Source organism: Myxocyprinus asiaticus, chromosome 36 (assembly GCF_019703515.2).
Source record: "Myxocyprinus asiaticus isolate MX2 ecotype Aquarium Trade chromosome 36, UBuf_Myxa_2, whole genome shotgun sequence".
Taxonomy (NCBI): Eukaryota; Metazoa; Chordata; class Actinopteri; order Cypriniformes; family Catostomidae; genus Myxocyprinus; species Myxocyprinus asiaticus.
Genome location: NC_059379.1, coordinates 20,338,422 through 20,353,186, shown reverse-complemented (window position 1 = coordinate 20,353,186; position 14,765 = coordinate 20,338,422). Strand labels below are relative to the sequence as shown.

At 38.1% G+C, this 14,765-nt stretch overlaps 1 protein-coding gene across 3 annotated transcripts in view; it reads right to left on the bottom strand.

The window, feature by feature from the left end:
• Positions 1-5,776: 5,776 nt before the first annotated feature.
• LOC127427462 (MAGUK p55 subfamily member 7-like) overlaps positions 5,777-14,765 on the bottom strand; it is a 184,925-nt gene continuing 175,936 nt past the window's right edge. For all 3 annotated transcript variants that reach the window (XM_051675088.1, XM_051675087.1, XM_051675086.1), the window contains 2 exons: positions 10,050-10,193; positions 5,777-6,095 (listed from right to left, as the gene is read on the bottom strand). In XM_051675088.1, coding sequence (XP_051531048.1) covers positions 5,916-6,095; positions 10,050-10,193 — 324 coding nt within the window. In that variant the 3' untranslated portion in view covers positions 5,777-5,915. The remainder of the gene's footprint in view (positions 6,096-10,049; positions 10,194-14,765) is intronic.

Here is a 14,765-nt window from a genome sequence, read left to right as displayed (position 1 = left end):
TAGTATTAAGAACTAAGGGTATGCAGACTTTTGAACAGGGGTCATTTCATTTTTTTCTTTGTTTCCATGTTTTGCTTTATGATTGTGCCATTCTGTTATAACCTACAGTTGAATATGAATCCCATAAGAAATAAAAGAAATGTGTTTTGCCTGCTCACTCATGTTTTCTTTAAAAATGGTACATATATTACCAATTCTCCAAGGGTATGCAAACTTTTGCGCACAACTGTATGAATTTCTACTGCTATGACCAATAGAAAATGCACACAAACATCTCTTTTAAATAAAATTCAGTTTACTGCCTGCGTTACTCATGCGGCAGTAGCATGATGTTTATTGCACTATCGAGTTTTGTGAATGAAGTGCAATATATAGGCCTAATGAGCCCAATTTACATAGAAAAGAGATGTTTGTGCTGAAAGAAATGACAATGAGTTCATTTAAATTATCAAGATGCAGAACCATCTCTGCACTGATTGCACATGCTTAAACTAGATTGCAGGTGGTTGGTAAATAAGACGCAGGTTTTTGCACAGGTTTTTTAGCTGTTCAGCCGTGACGTCAATTTGTAGGCAAGCCCAAAAGTCTAATTTGCCATTCGGTTTTTCAACTTATGAGTAAAATAAGATCTGTGGTAAACATTACTTCATGGTATGTTCAAGTAATGTTTACCACAGACCTTATTTTACTCATAAATCCAAAACTTCCACTATAAAACACCATAGGAAAATCCAGAGGGAACCAATGGCGAATTCTCTTCTGGATTTGTGGACTACAAACTGAACAGCTCTATACAATGTGCAAAACTGGTGCATCTGTTACGTAAATTAAACTCTTAATTCATTAAAAAAAAAATAAAATAAAATAAAAATCTTGAAGTTATAGTTCACCCAAGATTTAAAATTCTGTTATCATTTAATCACCCCCATATTGTTCCATGACATTCTTCTGTTGAACACAAAAGGGGATGTTAGGCATAATGACAGCCCCGGTCACCATTTCTTTACATTATATGGAAAAAAAGATACAGTGGTGTATGTAAATGGTGACTGAGGCTGTCATTATGCCTAACATTGCCTTTTGTGTTACACAGAAGAAAAAAAAGTCACACGAGTTTGGAACAACATGAGGGTGATGATAGTAAATGATGACAGAATTTTCATTTTTGTGCAAACTTTACCTTTTATAATTTTAAGAACAAGGACACAACAAGAGTAGTGGCAGAAGAGACAGACTGTGTGGGCTTCCATCGGTCTCTAACAATAATGTTACCTCTTCCTGGCCAGCTACGCTTTAAATCCTATCCCTCTTCCTCTCTCTCTTTCTTTCTCAAGTCATCCTTCCCTTTCATGTGTCCATTTCTCTCTCCTCACTATCAACTCTGAACGGCAGTGGCAGGTCGGTGTGATGGAGGGGGAGGTGGAGGATTACGGACTGTTGTGATGGCTGCTGGTTTGTTTTGGCACTTCATCAGACAGTGAGATCCCAGCAGTGAGCGAGCCCTGAGTGATGAGTCTGTCGTCCCATTGGCCCTTTGTGTCTAAAGACCAGAAATTGCTGACATCTGAATGAGCTATTAAAGGAAACATTGGGTGCTAATTAGAGAACTGCAGTCAAAAACACTCCTCTCTGCCTTAACCCTGTTTTATAATACAGTGTATACAGTCAAACATAATTGCTTTACATAGAATCTAATGTCCATCTGGAGCAAGATATGTTTTATAACGGCACAGGTTGTAAACTCATGAACATCGACAGAATGAAACAATACAGGTAAATATATTTTTGTTGATAAGATACAGTACAGGCTTCCACAATGTTCATGTAAGACCACAGATCTAGAGGTACATTAATGATATAATACAAGATTAAACAGTCACTTTGCATATTTCAAACTGAGAACAGTTTAGAAGCCTGAGAACAGTTTTGAAGCCTTGTTCCAATGTCTGTATAGGGATATATGGGAGAAAAGAGAGATTATGATTAGAGTAAGACTGATGGTGAGGCAGATGAACAGACTTCAGTGCATTTTGTTTTTGAAGGCAAGAATACAGTGTATTCATATGGAATGTAGGACTACACAGTTTAGTGCTTAACATAGTAACAATTAATTGCAAACAAATGCCTTGAAAAAACACAAAATTAAATAAAAAATTACAACAAAAATATGCATGTAGTGACATATATAGACCATTTTGGACATAAGTGGAATAGTTCCTCTCAAAATGAAAATTCAGTCCTTTACTCACCCTTACTTCCAATTTATCTAATTCATTTGCCTACCCTCTTGTGGTTCCAAACCCATATCATTTTCTTTCTTCAATGCTTAAAAAAAAAAAAAAAAAAAAAAAAAAAAAGCCATTATGTTGCAGATTGTCCCAGATGCTCTTTTCAATGGACATAAATGGATATGGGGGCTATCGAGCTACAAAAATGACAAAAGAGTACCATTAAAACCCAATGAAAGTAGTCCATACCACTCATGTGCTGTATTTCAAGTCTTCTGAACACAGGCAATAGCTTTTTTAGGTGCTTTTCCATTGTATGGAAAAGCGCATCGAAGACTAGCATAACTCCTTTTGTGTTTCATGGAAACCATACAATGGCATTGTTGGTACTTTCATTGTATGGATAATATCAGCCAGGACATTAAGCAGCTCCAATTGTGCTTCATGGCAAAAAACAAAAAAACAAAAACAAATATATATATATATATATATATATGTGAGTGAGTAAATGATGACAGAATTTTCATTTTTGGGTGAATTATCCCTTTAACACACAGCCTTGTTACATCTGAGGTTTCCATGTAATGTCAGTTTCTTTGAGAAGTGCTGCGACCCTGCTGTTACACTTCTTAATTTAGACCATTTTTATGAGACAAAGGGTTTGTATTCAGAAACCTCCCCAATCAGCCTAGACTGAGAACATTCTCTTATGTGTGTTTGCCAAGTGCTTGTCCTCAACTAGTAGGCCTTTTTGACTGGGCAAGGATAAGGATGGACAAGGAGGTAAAGTAGAGAGAGAAGAAAGTTAAAAAAGGAAGTTCGCTTCTGCATATAGTGGGTAATACTGTCATGTATTCCGTTTTTGTTTAGACTTTTATTTTTAAATTCTTGTTTAGTTCCCCGTTTCTGTTTCCTGTTAGTTTTGTAGTTCTTTGTAGTTTCATTTTATGATTGGTTTTCCCCTGATTGTTTCCCCAGGTGTTCCTCGTTCCCTTGTTTTCAGGTGTATTTAAGCCCTTGTTTTCCGTTTTCTTTGTCAGTCTTCACATGTATTATGCTGTGCTTCATTCTGTGTGTTTTGTTTCGTTATCTTCTGAGTTACCTGGTTTACCTTTGTTTTATTAAACACACTGCATTTAGATCCTCATTCCTTGCCTGCTTCTTTACAAATACCTTTATAAAACCTCTGTCTAAAGGGACCATGAGGCTTTGATCAGCCATGATCATATAGAAAAAAAAGATCCTCACAGCTATGGTATTATTTAAAAAAAATCTAATGGGAACTAACACACACACACACACACACACACACACACACACACACACACACACACACACACACACACACACACACACACACACACACACACACACACACACACACACACACACACACACACACACACACACACACACACACACACACACACACACCGTTAAAACCACCTGCCTAATACTGTAGAGGTCCCACTCGTGCCAGCAAAACAGCACCAACCTGCTATTCTGAGATGCTTTTCTTCTCACCACAATTGTACAGAGCTGTTATCCGAGTTACCGCAGACTTTGTCAGTTCGAACCAGTCTGGCCATTTTCTGTTGACCTCTCTCATCAATAAGGCATTTCCATCTGAAGAACTGTCCCTCACTGGATGATTTTTGTTTTTGGCACCATTCTGAGAAAAGTTTAGAGACTGTTGTGTCCAAGGAGATCAGCAGTTACAGAAATACTCAAACCAGCCTGTCTGGCACCAACAATCATCCATGAGATTATCTAATCAGCCAATCGTGTGGCTGCAGTGCAGTGCATAAAATAGTGCAGATACGGGTCAGGAGCTTCAGTTAATGTTCACATCAACCATCAGAATGGGGGAAAAAATTTGATCTCAGTGATTTGGAGCTGACTGTTGGTGCCAGATGGGCTGGTTTGAATATTTCTGTAATAGAATTTTCTCCGAATGGTGCCAAAAACAAAAAACATCCGGTGAACGGAAATGCGTTGTTGATGAGAGAGGTCAACAGAAAATGGCCAGACTGGTTTGAACTGACAAAGTATACGGTAACTCAGATAACCGCTCTGTACAATTGTGGTGAGAAGAATAGCGTCTCGGAATGCTATTCCGAGATACAGGTTGGCAATGTTTTGGCGGCATGAGGGGGACCTACATAATATTAGGCAGGTGGTTTTAATGTTATGGCTGATTGGTGTATATATCTATTAATGTTCTACTTAAATAAAATTACTTTGGGCCCTCTGAACATCATGTGAGTTCCCCCCTCTATATATGGTTTATGTTAACTAGCTGTAGAGTAACAGGCCAATGGGGTAGACCAGTGTGCTACAAAGCATAACCCAGTCAGACAAGTTTAAAATTTCACATCTAAACTCTGATATAAAAATGCATACTATGACCACAGTAAAATATTAATCATCCCTTTTGTTTCTATAAACTAATGTTAAAAATACTCTAAGGAGCAATCAACACCACCAGACCACTTGATTGGCAGTCTGAAACACACTTTTGGCAGCTGCTAAACAATCAGACGTTTGCTTATTTTCTGAGCATAATTACTTTACACCAGTTCAGGAACATCCACAGTGGCCAAACATAAACAAGTTTATAAGCTTCCACTTCACTCTTTCAAGAACTGATAAACCACTTCAGATTTGTTAAAGGAATAGTTCACCCAAAAATGAAAATTTGTTGATAATTTACTCGCCCTCAGGCCATCCAAGATGTATCCGAGTTTCTTTCTTCATCAAAACAGAATTTAAGACTTTTAGGATTTCATTTCAGGCCTCCTCCTCTAAACAATGCAAGTGAATGTCCTCCATTTTTTGACGGTCGAAAATGCATATTTAGGGTGCATCAAAATAATCCACACGACTCCAGTCGACAAATAAAGTTCTTCTGAATGCAAATGATTGATTATTTTGAGAAACAAAACAATACTTATATACTTTTTAACTACAAATGTTCGCTTACGTACATCTCTGTGACGTGCGCTCATGAGAGGGATTATGTAAACTCGTTGGTAAGGTCACGCGTCACTTGGAGGAGTCAGGAAGTGCGTCACTGTTAACATTGTTTTTTTTAATTATTATTTGGAAATTATTTTTTATTTTATTTTATATTGTTTTGAAATCGTTTTGGTTTGTGAATGGTGCCTCCTCCTCCACGTGGCGCGTGACCTTCCAACAAGCTTACGTCATCCCTCTCACGAGCGCACGTCACAGAGATGTACGGAAGGGAACATTTGTGTAAAAAAGTATATAAGTATTGTTTTGTTTCTTAAAATAATCAATCATTTGCATTCAGAAAAACTTTATTTGTCAAATGGAGTTGTGTGGATTATTTTGATGCACCCTAAATATGCATTTTGGACCGTCAAAAAATGGAGGACATTCACTTGCATTGTTTAAAGGAGGAGGCCTGAAATTAAAGCCTAAAAATCTTAAATTCTGTTTTGATGAAGAAAGAAACTCAGATACATCTTGGATGGCCTGAGGGTGAGTAAATTATCAGCAAATTTTCATTTTTGGGTGAACTATTCCTTTAAGATAACTCTAAAATATTATCCCCACCACCTACCAAAAAAAAGTTCACCAAGTCTTTCCCTTAGTTTCCACACCCCCTTCCCCCCGATCACTTTTCCCTTGTCCTTTTATCCTCTATTTTGTTTTGTCCCCTCAGGAATGAGTCCAGCTGATGGGCACCCAGTGAGTTTCTGTCTCCACTTTCCTGAGTGCCTGCTTGAGCTCATTGAAGGCAGTTGTGAGGTCATCGTTAACAATGACCTTTTCAAAAAGGTGACCATACTGACTTTCCATTATCTGAGAGGCACTGATCATCTCCTGGTAGTCCTCCTCCTAAAAAAAACAAACGAACAAAGTAAACTAGTTATCTCTTGTATGTCATTATTTAAACATAAAATATGCTTTAAAAAATCATGAAGCACAGAGATACACTTTCCCCACAGTATTTCCAGAGCTGCTTCCAAATATGACTTTCATAGAAGCCCCCCAAATCAGACTTAAATAAAACCTATTCTTTGATTGATTGTTGTTTTCAATAAAACAGCATTAAATGCAGAAATGCAAAAATATCTGAAAGTGATGCAGAACAGATAAACTCTTAACCGATTTTTTTACTGAGGCAGTGAACAGTTGCATTTGAGGTCTGGACCTCCAGTGTTATTTAATCGCCGGAACAGTGGAGTGAATAAACAGACCACAATTTTATATCCTGCCATATGATGGTGCCTTCAGAAACACATAATATGAACAACATTCATTATACATTAAACATTTTCACTCTTTAAAATAAACAATGACATTGTTAAAATGTCAAAATGACACAAAAATTAAATAAAAGCATTATTGCTACAAAATTTTATAAAACTGGACTAATATCACCTCTATATATACTTTATAATATGTCTGTTATAATACATATACTAACACGTCAACCAGTACCCTCTAACCACTAGCACTGTTCTCATGATTTTGAAGTATTTCTTTAGGATGGTTATCTCTGAACTCTCTAATAACCTTCGTGGCTTTTGACCTTTCTGGGCTTGTGGGTCCCAGGAAACTGTTTGTGTGGGGAATCTTGTCTTTTTGTGCCAGTCTCAGGGTTTGAGTGGCTTTACCATTATAGAATGCACTTTTACAACACAAACATGCGACCCACACTGAGAATGATATAATGCTATAATAATATATTGCCACACAAAAAATTGAGTTACTGAGTCAGATGTTTATAACAAGAAAAAAGCAAGCTTTAAACTGTACTGACATCAAAATGTGTGTTTTTATTTGGCTTAAGCAGAGACACTGACAAGCTTAGCTAAGCCATGCCTCACTCTCTGTTTAACCCCTTACATCAGCCCATCTTCCTCTCTTTATTAATCAAGTAAGAGTAGCGATTTTGTCAACATTTCGGTTTCTGTTCAGATGCAGGGCTGCTGGAGGTCTGAAAATTACAGCAATCTCTTAATTTGACAGTTCCTGGCATCAAGCATCAAATGTTGTAGTCCATTGACTTTGACTACATAGCTTCAATAGCAGAAAGTTATGGTTCAACATGGTAGACTAGTATGTGTTTGGCCTAAAAAGTCTGGGTTGGCCCTCAGTCTGAAAATGTAATTTTCTCTATTCTGTCATAAAGTAAAAACCTAATGCTAATTAAGGTATAGCAGATGTTGTGCCTTCAGGGAGGTGCTAGTCCTAAATCTGATCAGTTTGAAGGGTTTAAATCTATTTTCTCTGAATTTCTTTCCAATTGTTTGTTTCCCAGATGCTCTTATGCACTCTCGCTCCCATTCTTCTATGTCTTCTCTCCACAGAAAAAAAGGCTTTCTTCAGTACTTCTTTACGCAGTCAGCACAAGTTCTGCTTATCTCATAATCCCTATGGCCCTTGACGGAAAATCAGTTTTTACTGGTTCATATAAATTGTACCTGCCCTTATCATTAAAACCTTTCAAAAAAGGACATCTCTGGTTTGTCAAGAGGCCCCTGATTTGATATTTCCAACTTCATCTGTGGACTGGGCAGACTTTCATCGAGCACTGGACAAAAAATAACATCCTCCAATTTTAGCTTATGTTTCCATCCCTCATTATGACGATTTAATGCCAGACGATGAAATCCTCTGCTCTTCTGCCTCTGATGACATTTTTATGAAATTTCAAGGTTCTTTGCTACTTCTGAAAACAGAAACAATGGTATTTTGATCTTTTCACAAAAAACCTGAAAGACAGAAAAAGTGCCATTAATGTTATACAAGCAACTAAAACTGAGAACAATAGAGTGGAAGTCTGGTTTCAGGGAAACAATGGGATGCCTGTTTTCTTGCATGGAGCCGACGACACTCCCGCTCATGGTTCTAACAGATGCAGGCTCCAATGTCTCTCTGGGAAAGAAATACAGCAACTCCCGGATAAAATATATCTGTGACATTTCATCAAACATGATTTTCTTACATACATATAATAGGCTGAATCTAGGTGCATTAAACAATGCCAAGGTCTATAATCCACTTTTGCTAAGTTTTTGCCAACTGGGAGGGTTTTAAATGATTTTTTTCCATAACAGAACCCACAGCGAGGTGCTTTGAGGCTGACCTGTTGAAAGCAGGCAAACAGTTGCTGTGGATAGTATAGAGAGCTTATGGTACAGATATTTCTTCTTTTTTTCGCACAGAGATGGCCAGAACAGGATTCGCACTGAGAACTGAGGATACTGCTCTGACAGCATGATCCTTGAACTTCAAACTCTGAGATGTTTCCCCAAAACTCTTGGGGAATTTAAAACTAAAATGAAATGTCTATCACACATTGAGTGGTTTGAAAAATTTGCTTTTCTTCTTTTCAGCAATTAATGTCACAAATATCTACCTATTTTCAAAGCTTCAAGGTTAATATGAACTGTGCGTTTCACTACAGTCCAGCGAGCTCCAGTCTGGATGAGCATAAGCAGATGATATAGAATGTGCGTGTGTGTCTGTAATCATTTAAGCTTTGGCACTTGGCTCTATAAACTCATAACGGATAAACAGACCAAAGCTGCGGTGTGAAAATGATTAGCATCCAGTCAAATCACATACGAATTCCCTACACAAAATTATCTTTCTTTAACAACAATTTCAGATTTGTGCCTTGCAAATGACAGCAGAAAGAAAAAGTGTGTATTGTGTTTGGACACTTAATGGGAGTGCAGGCTGGGCCAATAGGTTGACAGGTGAGCACATGTGTCAAAAAGGGCTTTAACAGTTTCTACAACTCCTAATAACATCTGACAAACTTCAACATGGAACATCTCCGTGGTGAAAGTCAGACAAGTGGCATTGAGCCATCTCCACATGAGGTGGAGCTAGGTTGCTGTGGTCACTTATCTTATAGCAAGCAAGCTTGGCCCTGGTGCAGACTCACAGCGAGACACGCAGGCAAGATCTGAACTCTGGGAAAGTCATTAAAAACGTGCATTTATACCATATCACACATGCGTAAACTAACGGCAGGACAGTGTACCGGTCTGGTACATGTGTTAATTGATTTAATGTGCTTTACCTTTGAGCGGAGTCATACAGGTGTAATGTGAGCTCACTAGTCTCATATCAGGTTGCTGCTCAGGGGACTAGTTACACAAACACACACATGTGAGGCACGCGCACACACACACACACACACACACACACACACACACACACACACACACACACACCTAAGATGAGGAATTTTACAGCGTTTGGTTGGTCCAAAAGGACCAATAATAAATAATGTGGCGGTTGCCTGCCAGGAAGTGATGAAATCTGTCTTATTTTACCAATAATTATTTAAAATAGTGGAACAAAAATTCAGATTATTGTGAATACAAGCAGAGAAGTTATAAACAGGAGGAGACAGGCTACTCATATAAAAATTAATGGGACTAATTGTAATGCTCAATATGATGAAGGAATGGAAGGTCTTTTTGATAGTTTGCTTACTCTAGAATGTGCTTGCACATTAGCAGGACCCGCCTAAAAAAATACAGTTTCTTTAGCATTGTCTGAGCTAAAGAGGTTAAAAAAAAAGAAAAAAATATATGATACCATTGTGTTATTTAAACATAATCTTGACAAACCAAAAAAGATGCAATTAATGCAATATGGATTTAAAACTTTCAATTAGTAAATGACAGAATTTTAATTTTTGGGGGAACTATCCCTTTAAATGACTTTGATGCAATTTTAATCCAACAATGACCCACTGAGAGAGAAAAGACATGACAGAATTGATAAATGGATAGATTGAAATGTGGTGAAACTGTGTGTGATTACCGAAAAGGGTTTGGATGAGTTCTTATCTTCTTTGCCTGAGATGACTTTAGCATTCTTCCTAGTTTCTTTTAAACGCTCGATTGGCGGAGGCTTCACAAACACCACATAGGGCTTAAACTCAGCTGTGCGAAGATGCTTTAGCGTCTGATGAAGAGAGAATGTGAAAAAGAGGGAGAAAGATAAAGAAAGCAGGGTAAACCGCAGTCATTAATACAACATCACTCACGTTTTGTTTGACACTGATACTTTTGAACATTGTTGCTGTTAGTCACTGTTACATTTTGATAGAAAACAAAGCAGCTGATTCACACTGAGCTCAACTGGTCTGACTCTATGAGTGAATATAAAGCACTCCGGTCAGATACATTATTCTTCAGGTAGTTGAAATCTTCATGCTCAAAACAATCAGACCACTGAACTTTACCACATATTTATGTGTAGATTTTTATCTGAATTAATCACTGGCTTTAAAAGGGCCATATACTACACTTTTGGAATACTTTTTTCTCCTGAACTTCACTTATAATGCTACTCAAGGCTTCTCGCGTTGTAATGTAGTTCTTCAAGAACATTTTCCACCTTCTTTCTGTGTCGCTGTTTTCCATACAACAAAAGCATACGGTGAACAGGGGGTGTCAAGCTTAAAAAAAAAAAAAGGCACAATAAAAATAGTTCATATGCCCTGTACACTATATTTCAAATCTCTTGAAGCCATACAATGACAATATTCCTCTCCTCCATAGCTCTTTAATATAATTTGCTATTCTCTTAACTCAACCTGTTTCTTCAAAAGGCATATTTAAATATCCATGAATGGCAAAAGAGTATACAATAGTTAAATAATGACTTAAATTTCAGGCTATTCCTTACACAAAGATATTTATTTATTTTTTGTCATTTTTGGAGCTTGATAGCTGTGGTTTCTTGCATCTGTTGTTGTGTGTAAATTAGTCAAAAAACTAAATTCTCCTTTTGTGTTCCACAGAAAAAAAGCATACAGGTTTGGGCCAACATGATGGTGAAATGAGTAAAGGAATGTATAGTAAGTGTAAATGAATAAATGGAGCATTTTAATTTTTGGTTGAATTGTCCATTGAAGAAGTCTTTATAAATTACCTCTGTTATGATTGACTGACCTTCACGAAAAAGCACAACTCAGTTTTGTTTGTCAGGCTCCGGAAGTTTAATACTGAAAAAGTGTTGATATGGAAACACAGACATTCATGCAGTATGTTAATGTGATGCAATGATTTCAAAAATACCTGTTTTTACAGCTTAGTTTATATAAATGGTCTGGTAGGACTGGGAAGACAGTTTTGTTGAGTACATATACATGATAGTACAATTCTAACTATTATTTTAAAAGTATAAAGCAAATCCTTTTTTTCATTATATGGCCCTTTTGAGTCATCGGTCGACTTGGCTAGACTGCATTCACAGAGACATCAGTCTTTTTTAGGACACTTTTATAAAATATAAATCAATAAAGAGGACAAGAAGGAGAGAATGTTAAAAAATATAGATCACATTGCTATTGGCTTATTCCCTCTCACACTACTACTCACAGTTACAGATAAGCCAGACTCAGACCACCAAAGTATGATGTTTGAGATCGAGGTGAGTGAGGCCTTTTAGAAGCTTCCAGGTGGACACTGACACTGTGAAGACTCAACATGGGCTGAAGTGCTGCTCTGGTAGCAAGTGCATGAGCATGTGCCCTAAGCTTTGGGAATACATTGAGGGGCGGTACACACTAGGCACATTCTTTTTTTTTTTTTTTTTAAACTGCTAGATGAGGCAAAATCCAATTGAACAGAAAACCCAGGTTTTTACAAATAATTTATTTAGCACGCGATATGCTTGCCCAGCCCCCAGAGTTTTCTGATTTATTTTATCAAAAATCAACATTAAAAAAATATCAGGAATGAAATGCAAGAATACTTTGTGTACACCTCTTACAATGTAGTCAGTTAAGAATGAAATCAGAATAGGAGTGAATCTTGCTTATTGGTCAGTCTTAAGCCCCGTTCACACCATCAGCGGTGTCGGCAAGCGACACGATCCCATTCATTTTCAATGAGAGCACAGCGACACAAGCTGTCATGACCGTTGGCGACAGAGATCGCAGTGGGGAATGACAAGACAAGTTGAGAAAATGTTAACTTTATGCAAATGACAAGCAACATTCGCGAACGACTACCAATTATAGTGAAGACGGAGGAGCTCACGTCATCCGTCTCCAGGCAGGACGGAGGAGAATTAAAAGTTTATGTGAGCGATTTCACTGTTCTATATCATTTGTCTGTAAGCACATACATGGATATGGACTAATAAAATTATGCGTGTGTGACACTCCTGTTCTACCCGCGCCGTACGGGACTCGAACCGGCGTCTCCGGCATGGGAGGCGGGTGCGCTAACAAGGAGGCTAAAGGCTACAGCCTCTAGCCTCAGTCGCTAGTGCACCTCTTGAGGTCAGGAGAGTGAGGTTTATACACATTGCACAGCTATCTATCAACTGGCTCCCGTTACACTCACCCCCCAAAACCTCACTCCCATCTGGGTCACGGCACCACTGTGACGCTCCTGTTCTACACGCTCCGTACGGGACTTAAACCGCTGTCTCCGGCATGGGAGGCGGGTGCACTAACAAGGAGGCTAAAGACTACTGCCTCTAGCGTCATTCGCTAGTGCACCTCTTGAGGTCAGGAGATTGAGGTTTATACACATTGCACAGCTATCTATCAGCTGGCTCCCGTTACACGTGGGAAACCGTATCGTCATTCTGAGTTAGTTTGATTCATATATTGATATATCGTTTGTCTTGTTTAATGATATGATGCATTAAGCACTGCTGCAGGTTATATAAAACGCTCTCCCCAGCAGAATGTGCATTTTAGTGGCAAAAGAACTGATTCCTTGTCAAATTAGTATGATATCTTAGTTTTATCGGCAGTATCATCTGTAATCACCATTTCAAATGATACTATGGCCAACTGTGCATTCCACCAATAGCGTTAGAGCGGCAGCAGTAGGAACGCCAACCGGTGACACAGATTGCAAAGTCTAGCGATGCCAAGCGACATTGCCGCCTACGGTGTGAACGGGGAATATTTTATTGACACAAACCAGGAGTAAATAAACAGTTAAAAACCAGAGCTTCCCTTCTTTCATTGCCTATGGCTTTTCTTGCTCCATGTCATCTTTTGAATGTCTTCTATATATACATATGTCCAGAAAATATATCATTATCCACTCAGATAGAAAATATATCATTATCCACTCAGATAAAACAAACACTCTCGCTAGCCACTAAGGCTGAGTGTGTTTGTGTGAGAGCGTGTAAGTGTGCAGGAACTTTGCCAGTGTTTACTTGTGTTTGTGAGAAAGGATGTAAGTTTTTGCTGTTTGTGTGAGAGATAAAGGGAGTTTATTTTTGTGGTAAGAGGCCAGTCACTGAGCCTCACTGGCTACATGTGGTTGTAAAGGGTCAGAGGCATCTCAGCGCTGCGGTTTTACTCTGGTATGCATAACAGGGGCTGCTCTGAACCACCACCCCGATATTTAAGCCTTTAAGGAAATGTCCAAATGAGGGACAATTAATGGAGACAATACTAAGCAGCCTTGTTCTCTCCTGCCTGACCTGAAGAACAAAAAGAAAAGTCCAAACTTATAATGTCTTCGCATTGTTGTGTGGACTGGGAAAATGTATATATCTGAAAACGATGACGTATTTGTTGTCATGTGATGCAGTCATGTGATCCATTTAACAAAAACAATCAAGATGGCAGCCCATGTTTCAGCAATGCTCTTGTGCCTGATATTCACTTTCATAGCGTTATTAAAGATAAATGATAAAGATAAACGTTCAAAATAACATTCACATTGCAGTCCTTCACAGGCGACGGGAAGTTTACTCGGAAATGGTGTCTGGCGACGGAACACGAGGACAGCTGCATTCATACTGTACATTGAACAGCATTTTTTTGCATGCGCAGTAAGGGGGATTTAAGCGTTTCATATGTTTCAGTGTGGACGAGCAACATTTGGAAAATGGCAGTGCTTTTCGAAAACAAAAATGGCATTTTCAGATGTATCTGGATTAATGATTAAATGATTAAAGATTTATTACAGTGTGAGATTATTTTCATGATAATAGCCTTATTCGGATGGGATTTGTTTTTTGGACACATGTCTTTAAAGTAACAAAGTAATAAATTGTGGATGTCTGTAATTTTTACTGTCAATTCGCAAGGGATAAGCAGGCCCAGACGGAATGGCATTTTCTGTGCTGATTTTTTAGAGAAAATCAACACAAATCTATGGAAGGGATTTAAACATAGCAAAGTGTTTTAAATGGATATGACAGTACTATACTACAATTTGATGGCAAAAGCATCATGAAATTAGCCAAAATATTTCAGTAACAGTCACGCAAGGTATGGGGAATGCGTAGAACTTTTATGAATGACAGATGTCACAATTCTGCAGAAATCTGCATAGTTTTTTGCATGCAGATTCCGTCTGGGCCTGCGGATAAGCGATGTCTATAGAAATCGCAGAGATGGGTGTGCCTGCTGCATTTACACACTGCCGTCACACATAACTGACCATTCAGAGAATGTACAGCTGTGCTGATTGGAGGAAATATTAAACTTTGATTTTATTGGAAAAAAATTATTGGAATATCTGCAAAATACATATATATTGCACTTTT